We start from the raw sequence: 10,569 nt of genomic DNA, 5'->3' as shown, positions 1-10,569 counted from the left end.
CCTTTTGTTGAATCTTTTATTAAAGTTCCCCCCCCCCCCCCCTTTTTTTTTTTTTTTTTTTTTTTTCCCTTCTCCTGTTAAGTTTCTTAATCCTAATGGTGTTTTTCTGTCTTGGTCAGATGTTTATCCACTGTAGTACATCAGTGTGCCATTCTCTTTCTGGCTCCTGTGAGCGGAGTTGCTCACGGAAAAGTGAGTGACTTATATTTTAGTCTTTTGTTTTTGTTTTTTTGTTTTTTTTAAAGTGGTAATCCATTTTCTCACCCTCCTTTGCAGGAAGGCATGTTGATGTCAAGGCAGTCTCAAGTGAGCACACCATAGTTTCTAGTGGAGAAGTTACCCTGGTCATATAAATGTTATGATGGCTGTTTCAATGAACTCCATGAAACCTTGAATATGTCTGGAGTTTGTGGTTGTTTGGGCTAGCTTGTTCAGTGGAGTTTGTTAAATTTGTACATAAGTGTTCAAAGTTGTTCTCTTCCCAAGTAACCGTAATCTACACTGCTTTGACTTCAGCTTTCCTGGAAAACTGGAAGTTTTGTACTTCTCTTTTGCCTGTCCATATTGAGTTTTTGGCCATGATGACACAAAGGTCCAGTTACTATGCGTTTAGGTGTTAACTTCCCTCCCTCAGCTTTGTATACCTATGAACACTAGGGTCACCTGCTGACACGGCATCACCATAACGAGCCCCCTCATACCTTTGCTTGTGTATTGAGTAGCAGTGTTGGGATAACACATTACAAGTAATGTGAGTTATGTAATCAGATTACTTTTTCCAAGTAACTAGTAAAGTCATTTTAATTTACAAGAAAATATTGGCGTTACTCTTTTGCAAAGTTATGCCGAGTTCACACTGCACGATTTTAGCCCGATTTCACTCGCCCACAGGTTGTGAAATCGCCAACAAATGCCCAAAATCGGAGGCAAATCAGTGCTTGTTCACGTGAGTGACAATCACGCAGTGAATTATCAAAGACTCTATCTGAGGGAATCGCCAATGCCGTGAAATATTTGGCATGCTAAATATCTGGAGCTGTTGGCGATTCACAATCACGCTGTGAAATGAGTTCTGACTGAAAAACACATCGGCGATGACCTACAGCGTTAAATTAAACAGTTTGCAAACCATTGTTGCCAAATCCGCGATTGCGGCTGGTTGTTTGTAAGCAGGTTGAAGTGACCCCAATAACGTGATATTTAGGCCCTGGAATGTGAGTTGTACCAGGAGAACCCTGCCAAAAGTGTATTTTACCCCAAACGCAATTTTTACTGGGGGACCCCCTCAAAAGCAATTGGGATATTTTCAGGCTAGTTGAGTAATTGGGTGGGTTTTGTAGCAAAATCCTGGCAACCCTGCACCAGATAGAGTTGTCGGTGACTCTTCCTATTTTAAAGTTATGCAGTGTGTAACCTCCTGTTGTCGTTCCATTGTGCAGTGTGAACAAGGCAACAACTGAATGCTACCCCAGATAGGCGTTCAGTGTGAAACCAACAGTGATGTGACGTCTTTGAAAATCGTGCAGTGTGAACTCTGCATTAATTCGTTTTCCCATTTATTGACTGACAAGTCCCCTGTCCCCATATTGGGAGAAATCGGAAGTGCAGAGGAGTTGTGCTGTGTGAACATGCTACTGTAGTTCTAGACTGAATGTGCATTAATTCATCCCATTCACACAATACAGATTTAGTATTCATCAGAATGAAATGCAATCTGAGAATATGATGCAAACCTGCAATTATTTGTTAAATGTATCTAATCCGGTGTCTTTGCTGCTGACCTTTGATCCAGTTCAATCATACTAAGCAAAAATGACTTAGAAAAAAAATGAGAATTTTTTTTTATCTAAAGGGAGTAGCACAATATTGTAATGTATTACTTTTAAAAGTAACTTTCCCTAACACGGAGTAGCAGTCTTGGTGTTTTCCTCTGACGTGAAACTCATTCAAAACTGAACCGGTGTGCGTCTACATATCAAGTGTTCTAGAGTTGCAACCCAGAGATAACCCTTAGTGTCAAACTCCATGCTCATGTGATTTAAGCCTTTTTTTTTTTTTTTTTTTTTTAACGTGATGGTTTAACAAAAGCTCTGTTTTGGCCATTCATTTTAAAGTGTAATTTTGGGGGGCCTGAAAATGTACTTTAAAACCAGTTTTCAAAATTTTGCCAGTTAAAAATAGTGTCCGCACAACCTACAAAAATTTAAATTTGCACATGAAATCACAACTTTCACATTACGTGTGCACTCTAAAGGTATGTGTGTGGCGTGTATTTACTAGTTTACATCGGCAGCTACTGGCATGGCGTGCATAATATTTAGTTTTTGCAGATCCATGTGAACGAGGATCGCTTGGATGACATTATTCTAGATTAAAGACGCATCTCTTTGGCCAATGCATCTCAATCTTGTACTGCAGTTATATCTGATCAAATGCACATTATTCTTTAGTTTGGGTTAAACAAATTTTGCTTGGTTGGAACAGCAACTACGCTAATTATGTCGATTTGTATCGTGAAAAGCGCTGTACAAATAAACTTGAATTGAATTATCACCTGTACATGAAAAGCGCAAAGAAAAAACATTGTTTTTAGCACGTTGTGTAAATGTATCCCAAGTTTGCAAATGCGCACTCCTAATGTGAGGTCAAGACCTGGCACCCTGTCTGATTATACAAATAAAAGGGTTGCTTGAACATGGCCGAGTTGAGCTAATGGCTAAAAGTTGGAGGCTTGGTACTTTCTGCTTAGTGTATCTAAATGTAGTACAAGAACTACACATTTACTCAGTTTTCATAGTCCTTGTTCAGTTTATATTTTTTAAATTGTAACACTAAAGTGAACATTAAGAATGACTGTTTTTGTTTGCCAGCAAGTTTGAGTCAATCCTAAAAAAAAAAAAAAGATGTAACAGTTAATCTTATTTAAAATGTCTAACAGACAAAAATTTGAAAAAAGGCTAACTACAATTATAGGAGATATTATAACTTCAAAATTTGCACCGCTATCCTTAAACTTAGGACCTGCGGGTGTCGCTGTTGGACAGTGTTATTCCTGCTTCCTGTTTGCAGTGCTGCTGGTTTGTGATTGTAGCTTCGTGTAGCAGACGACCACCGGGACAAGACCACAGGAACCAGAAGAGTCCTCTGTACAATGTGACTTTGCTAGCCTGAAATTTAACTGCAGGTTTTGTCTGGCTATGAACTGCCTTTAACTGAAAAATTAGTATTTACTATTGTAATTTTTGCATTATTGACACACTATTTTCCTAATTAATGCTGTTCAGTTGCTTTGACACAATCTGTATTGTTAAAAGCGCTATATAAATAAAGGTGACTTGACTTGACTTTACTTAAAAATTAGCATTTGACAATACTCATCTGCATCTGCAACACCCTTTATGAGATTGACTGTCTTCCATAACTTTGATTATTTTTTTCTCATTATTGATTATTTGTCAACCCATCAATCTCAAAAAAGTGCAATGAGCACAACTGCTATTCTTGTTGTCGTTCAGTTTAGTGGTCATTTAGTTTCATGTGGGAAAACAACCAATCAAACGTGAAGATAAATTCTTAATTAGTCAAAGTAGCTGTAATGATTCTTGATTAAAGGAGGTGGGGTTGATAACGATGATTAATTTGCAGAGTACAAATAGAAGTCCAAGGCAGTCTGAAGTTGTGCTCAGTTGTTTAGTAATGGCAGGAAAGTGGTATTCAATTTGTTTCCAAACACTATGTGTTTTGGTTAGCTCTATTTGCAGTGCTGTTCCAAAGTGGAGTAATGTGCCACAGAACCCTCAAGCTCTGATGATCCAGCAAACTGACCAGCGGTTTCAGCAGCCAGTTCAACAACAAACTAACCAGCGGTTTCCTCAGCAGTTTCAGCTTCAGAAGCCAGTGGCGCAGACAGAGCTCCTTGATAAATGTGCTGTAGCTGATTATGAGCAGATCCAATGTGGACAACCTGGGATCAGTGGTGCTGAGTGTGAAGCTATCAACTGTTGCTTTAAAAGACAGCAGTGTTACTATGGGAGGGCAGGTAAGCGTTCTCAATGTTATTCGGTTCATGTTAAACTGATTCTCAGCGTTAACCTGCTCTTGTACCTTGTTCCAGTGACTGTCCAGTGTATTAGAGATGGTCAGTTTGTGGTAGTGGTGTCTAGAGATGTTACTCTGCCTCGACTGAGTCTGGATTCTGTTCGTCTACTGGGTGGAAACCACCCTCCTTGCGCTCCTGTGGAGTCCACACCTTACTTTGCTATATACCAGTTCCCTGTGACCCCATGTGGCACGAGCATGATGGTGAGCAGCTGCTTCTGGTTTTATTCTGCATTGCTTATGATGGACTGGATGCTGACACTGTTCCTTTTCACAGGAGGACAGTGGATATGTGGTGTATGAGAACAGAATGACCTCCTCGTATGAAGTGGGGATTGGACCGTTTGGTTCCATCACAAGGGACAGTCATTTTGAGTAAGTGATCTATGACTTGGTGTGAATGTTATTCTCTGATAAATGCTACAAGCTCACCATCTGTTGTCCAGGCTTCTCTTCCAGTGTAGGTACTCTGGAACTTCTGTGGAAGCCCTGGTTGTGGAGGTTAACTCTGTTCCTCCACCTCCACCAGTAGCTGCTCCTGGACCTCTCAGGGTGGAGCTCAGACTGGCCAATGGCCAATGTGTCACCAAAGGGTGCACAGAAGGTAAGGTTTTGTCCTGTGTCTTAAAGCCTCTCAAACTTGAGTCTGTTTAAACCCCAGTGTTGTTCCTCAGGGGATGAGGCCTACACGTCCTACTACAGTGATTCTGATTATCCTGTAACAAAAGTCCTGCGAGAGCCTGTGTATGTTGAGGTGCGCATTATGGAGAGGACTGACCCCAACATTGTCCTGATGCTGGGACGTTGTTGGGCGACTTCAACCCCCAGTCCACTCGGTCTCCCCCAGTGGGACCTTCTGATCGATGGGTGAGTGTACAGCCGATCTTTATCCAGTTAGTCTAATGTACGCCATCCCTAATGCTTCTATACCACTGTTTAGATGCCCTTACCAGGACGACCGTTACCTGACCACACTGGTTCCAGTGACTGGATCGTCTGGTCTTCAGTTCCCAACCCACTACAAGCGCTTTGTTGTGAAGATGTTCACATTTGTAGATCCAGCCTCACTGGCTCCTCTGCAGGAAACGGTATTGTTCCCCACTTTATTAGTTTTACACTCGGCCTCTTGATGTTTTGTAATGGGTGCTTCTGCTTCTCAGATCTTCATCCACTGCAGTACAGAGGTGTGCCATCCCTCTTCTGGCTCCTGTGAGCAAAGCTGCACCAGGAAAAGTGAGTACTTGCTGTAACGTTGTAATTTTGCTTAATCTCAGACTAGTTGTGGGTTGTCTCACTCTTCTTCTTCCCCCTCCCCCCCCCAGGAAGAGATCTTGCTGTGAAGACCGCCACTACTGTGGTTTCTAGTGGAGAAGTGAGACTGATTCTATGATTGAGCAATCTTTTAATAAACTAAGACTTTAAACTGACTATTTTGTGCAGAGCTACCAATCAGATGTTGCTCCCATGTTTATGCAAGGGTTAACTGACTCCCAGGTAGCTACAAATCTACCTTCAATCGTTTGGTTTATCGACTCTTGGTCCTGTTTGGGTTCTCAAGGATTTTCTAGAGACCCTGAAGATTCTGTGCGTTTGAACTTCAGGAGACTTTCAAAACTATCAAATTGTGCTCCAGTATTAAGAAACCACAACTAGATTCTAGTGAACTGGCAAATTACAGACCCATTTCAAATCTTCAGTTTTTCTAAAATTTTAGAAGTTGTCTGCTCTATGCTCCTTCCTGCAAAAAAAATGATCTCTAGGAAGAATTTCAGGCCCCACCATAGCGCAGGAACTGCACTTGTTAAAATTACAAATGACTTGCTGCTTGTGTCCGACGAAGGCTGCATCTCATTGCTAGTTTTATTTTATCTTAGTGCTGCATTCGACACAATAGATCAGCGGTGGCGAACTCCGGTCCTGGAGAGCCGCAGAGTTCAGCTCCAACCCTAATTAAAACTCACCTGCCTGTAGCTTTCTAGTAACCCTTCAGACCTTGATTAGCTTGTTCAGGTGTGTTTGATTAGGGTTGAAGCAAAACTCTGCAGGGCTGCGGCTCTCCAGGACTGATGTTCGCCACCCCTGCAATAGATCATGACACTCGTAGATCGATTATAAAACCATATGGGTATTCAAGGTTAGGCTTTAAGATGGTTTAGATCCTACCTGTCCGATCGCTACCACGGTTTATTTAAAAGGTGAGTCATCTCCATTTATCACCAGTAAAATGGAGTGCTACAAGGATTTATCCTAGGTCCACTGCTATTTTCAATATACATGTTACCCCTTGGTAATATTATTAGAAAATATGGGATTAGTTTTACTATGCTGATGGTACTCGACTATACAGTTCAACAAGACTAGATGAAACTTCTAAGATAACAGTGTTAATGTAAAGTTTGGATGACCAATAATTTTATCCTATTAAATTCAGAAAAGACAGAGGTATTACTCATTGGAACAGTAGACAGAATCTCTTGGATTACAATTTGCAACTAGACGGATGTACTGTTACTTCCTCCTACAGTCAAAAATATAGGTGTTATATTAGCGACTTGTCTTTTGAAAATCATATTTCCCATGTTACAAAAAATGCAAATATTGTAGGAACTTAATTTTCTGTAAAGTTGCTTTGCAACGATTTGTATCGTGAAAAGCGCTATACAAATAAACTTGAATTGAAAAGTATATAATCGTAAGTAAATCCAAGTTCTCCATGGTCCAGTGTGTTAAATATGCTTCGTAGTAGAAATTACAGGTGGCACAAACAGTGGCATGATGCTTCATGGGAAGTTTGCAGGTTGTGTGTTTATGGCCAGGTAAACAGGCCTAATTTTAAAATCTAGTGTCCAATAACATTGCAACTGCCAGGCTAAACAATTGGACCTATTAGTTGTGTAAATGTGGTCTTCGAGGATAAAACATGAGCAGCATTATTTTAGTCAAGCTAAAACTGATGATGTAATATTACAACAGTGGGCCATACAGGGTTGAGTAAGTTCGGTAGCACTTTACAATACGGGTGCACAAATATGCTTTAAATAATGCTTAACTAATGCACAGATAATCATGAGTTAATGTATAACTCATGAAGAACTAAACCATTTAATAATTACTGCATGAGCAACTAATGAACATTCTATATATATATATATATATATATATATATATATCAAATTGTTATTAGTTAAATGTGTCAATGTATTAATTCCCTAATAGCATATATTAACTAATGAAGTAAATTCATATGTTAATTACCACATTGGGTCGAAGCCATGCCTTTCAACTTCCAGTTGTCTGCTGAGCAACTCATGAACATTCTATATATATATATATATATATATATATATATATATCAAATTGTTATTAGTTAAATGTGTCAATGTATTAATTCCCTAATAGCATATATTAACTAATGAAGTAAATTCATATGTTAATTACCACATTGGGTCGAAGCCATGCCTTTCAACTTCCAGTTGTCTGCTTTAATTAATCATTATCTAATGATTTGCGAAGGCATCATTATGTTATGACTTTATTTGTTGAGGCACAGAACTATTAACTAATTGTTAAGTAATATGTCACTGTGGTTATGGATTTTGAATTAGTTAGTTAGTCATGTGCCTCAACAAGTAAAGTCTTGCAGTCAGTAATTATTAATAAATGGTTTAGTTCTTCATGAGTTATACATTAACTCATGATTATCTGTGCATTAGTTAAGCATGAATTAATGCATATTAGTGCCACCATATTGTAAAGTGTTACCGCAAGTTCTCCAAAAGTAAGTTTATATGGTCCAGTATGTTAAATGTGCTTCATAGTAGAAATTACAAACGACACAAACTGTGTTGGCATGTGTTCAGAGGTGTATCTTATTCTGAATTAGGGTTAATGGTGTGTGCTGCAGTAGCTTTTTTGTTGTTGTTGGTGAAACTTGCCAAACGTATGCCACAATACGGCAACATTCTCGTTTCTGGAGTTTAAAAGGGAGGCAAGTGGATCATAAAGCACCTGTCAGTCATCATAGTGAAACAGCCAATGCAGTGCATGCACTGTTGACCCAGTTATGCGTCATTGCTCATGTGGTGGGACGAGCACAGAGGGTGTGCTGATTCACTGCGAACAAACAACATTGATCCCATTGCCAAAAGGGAAAAGTTTCTTCAGATTTCTTTTGACACCTGTAGATTATTTTAAGGAGCTACTTGGATTATTCGAGCGCCACCTAACTGAATGGCTGTTCAGTGGTTTATGAATTAAAATGCAGTGGGCTCTGGAGAGAGTGCATGTGTGCAGTGGATGGACAGCGGCTCCGGTTCACTCTCGACATGAAGAGATTCATCCGTGTGTCGCAGCTGGCCGCGATTCTGCTCTACATTCCTCTTGTACAGGTAACTTCATGAGTTCCTTACAAGTTTACCATTGTAAACCGTTGTTACTACAGTTATTCAAGTCACTGGCTTAGAAATCAGTTAATGTGATGCATTAAATAGTGTAAGACGCTTTTTAAGAGTGTTCCTGTCATTCTAATTAATGCAATTAATTGTAACTCCTCCAGTTTTATTCTTGTTAGTGGTGGCTTCTGCTATAGATAACTAAAGCAACTGGTATTTACACTGCAAAAAAATTATTCTCTTACTTAATATTTCTGTCTTGTTTTCTGTAAAAAAATTAAAAAGGCAATATTTTGTTAGTTTTTCCTTAAAACAAGCAAAAATATCTGCCAATGGGGCAAGAAAAAAAATCTTGTTTAGCCTTTCAATTAAAAACAAGATTTTTTTAGAAAACAAGACTTAATATCTTAAATCATTTTACTTGTACAGGAAATGCATCTTGATTCAAGAATGTTATTTATACTAGAAAATTTTTTTTTTTTAAATATTAAGAAAATAATTTTTTGCAGTGTAGTAGTTGATAAACACTGGAAAATTATGTTTGCCTTGTTATCCAGTACAAATATTTAAATGTTCTTTAAAAAAGATAGAATTACTTTCGAGATGCCTTAAGATATTAAGTCTTGCTTTCTAAAAAAGTATAGTATAAATAACACTCTTGAATCAAGATGATTTAAGTGAAATGATTTAAGATATTAAGTCTTGTTTTCTAAAAAAAAGAAATTATCAAAATTTTGTTTGTTTTTGCTTAAAAGAGAAAAATATCTTCTAATGGGGGTCAGAAAACGAATTATTTTTCTGACCCAATTGGCAGATATTTGTTCTTATTTTAAGCAAAAAAACGTACATAATTTTGATACATTTTTTAGAAAACAAAAAAGTGAATGTATCCTGATTTAAGACTTTTAGATTTTTGTAATGGAAAAAGAGAAAAATACAAAGTAAAAACGTTCTGAAATTAACTAGTTATTGTAAAGTATCACCTAAATTTAGCTGCTTGTATTATTAAAAACTGATAAAAATAACACTTTCATTCTTCTTTAAGAGTTTGCTGGTTCATTTACATTAATAGAACTGACTGGATGCTTCAGAATCTGATTGTGTTGTATAAATAATCATTAGTGTCACAGTAAATTTGTTATTGCATATTATTTGTAATTAGTAAATGCAGTGTTTTCCTTCACTTTGGATACTTTGACGGTCTCTCTCAGGTCCATAAACTGCACCTCTTTCTGCTGTTGAACACAAATAGAGATCTTTTTTTTTTTAAACTCTCTATATGATCTGTGTCATATTCATTGATAAGCATCATATCTGCTGAATGAAATTCAAGTTACTTACTAATTTTGAGCTGCTGATTCCAAAAATAGGTTCTTTTTTGCTCTTCCACTTCACATGTATGATGTATATGTATTTTGTAGCATTTTTGCTTTTATAAGAATTTGTGTGGTGAAGATGTGTCGTATTCTCCCGTCATCAGCAGACAAACAGCACAAACACATGATTCCTGAGACAGATTATAACGATTTGATAAATTCTCAGCCCATTTTCACAGGCATGACATTATTTAATGCCTAATCCTGATTTCATGGTCACAATTATGTCCAGTGACAGAAGCTAGTGCAAGCATGAGACACAGAAAATTACAGATTTTGTGAAAAAGCTTATCTATCTATAAACGTGTTTAAATGCACGCTAAATTATATGTTTTGAATATAACATTTGACATTTGTCAGCTTTTGTTATTTTGATACGTGCATTAAAGCTGATACATATGTGTCCCTGCAGCACAAAAGCAGTCTTAAGTCGCTGGGGTATATTTGTAGCAATAGCCAACAATACATTGTATGGTCAAAATTATACATTTCTCTTTTATGCCAGAAATCATTAGGATATTAAGTAAAGATCATGTTCCATGAAGATATTTTGTACATTTCCTACCGTAAATATATCAAAACGTAATTTTTGATTAGTAATATGCATTGCTAAGAACTTCATTTGAACAACTTTAAAGATGATTTTCTCAATATTTAGATTTTTTTGCACCCTCAGATTCCAGATTTTCAAATAGTTGTATCTC

The 10,569-nt window shown here is 37.6% G+C and overlaps 1 protein-coding gene and 2 long non-coding RNA genes across 3 annotated transcripts in view; 2 read left to right on the top strand and 1 right to left on the bottom strand.

Annotated features, from left to right (window-relative positions):
* Positions 1-292: 292 nt before the first annotated feature.
* Positions 293-10,569, bottom strand: part of LOC107756061 (uncharacterized) — a 13,461-nt gene continuing 3,184 nt past the window's right edge. The window contains exons 2-3 of the long non-coding RNA XR_001641774.1: positions 2,911-2,917; positions 293-365 (exon numbers count right to left, since the gene is read on the bottom strand). This is a non-coding gene — a long non-coding RNA (uncharacterized LOC107756061). The remainder of the gene's footprint in view (positions 366-2,910; positions 2,918-10,569) is intronic.
* LOC107756053 (zona pellucida sperm-binding protein 4-like) lies at positions 3,676-5,525 on the top strand. The gene is made up of 8 exons (XM_016573032.1): positions 3,676-4,039; positions 4,115-4,302; positions 4,376-4,473; positions 4,545-4,702; positions 4,773-4,965; positions 5,039-5,186; positions 5,259-5,331; positions 5,421-5,525. Exons 1-8 carry the CDS (start codon positions 3,697-3,699, stop codon positions 5,486-5,488), a joined length of 1,269 nt encoding a protein of 422 aa, XP_016428518.1. The 5' UTR covers positions 3,676-3,696; the 3' UTR covers positions 5,489-5,525.
* Positions 8,129-10,569, top strand: part of LOC107756060 (uncharacterized) — a 7,316-nt gene continuing 4,875 nt past the window's right edge. The window contains exon 1 of the long non-coding RNA XR_001641773.1: positions 8,129-8,486. This is a non-coding gene — a long non-coding RNA (uncharacterized LOC107756060). The remainder of the gene's footprint in view (positions 8,487-10,569) is intronic.

This window comes from Sinocyclocheilus rhinocerous, unplaced genomic scaffold, assembly GCF_001515625.1.
Source record: "Sinocyclocheilus rhinocerous isolate Xijiao unplaced genomic scaffold, SAMN03320098_v1.1 scaffold1074, whole genome shotgun sequence".
In the NCBI taxonomy this organism is placed as follows: domain Eukaryota; kingdom Metazoa; phylum Chordata; class Actinopteri; order Cypriniformes; family Cyprinidae; genus Sinocyclocheilus; species Sinocyclocheilus rhinocerous.
Note: the sequence above shows the minus strand (reverse complement) of the source record. Positions and strands in the feature narration are given on the sequence as shown.

Excerpts from the sequence above, each read along its gene's own strand:
- LOC107756053 (XM_016573032.1), top strand. The coding sequence starts at position 3,697 with ATGGCAGGAAAGTGGTATTCAATTTGTTTCCAAACACTATGTGTTTTG. Across the intron at positions 4,303-4,375 it reads CATGTGGCACGAGCATGATG|GAGGACAGTGGATATGTGGT; the intron begins GTGAGCAGCTGC and ends TCCTTTTCACAG. Across the intron at positions 5,332-5,420 it reads GCAAAGCTGCACCAGGAAAA|GAAGAGATCTTGCTGTGAAG; the intron begins GTGAGTACTTGC and ends TCCCCCCCCCAG.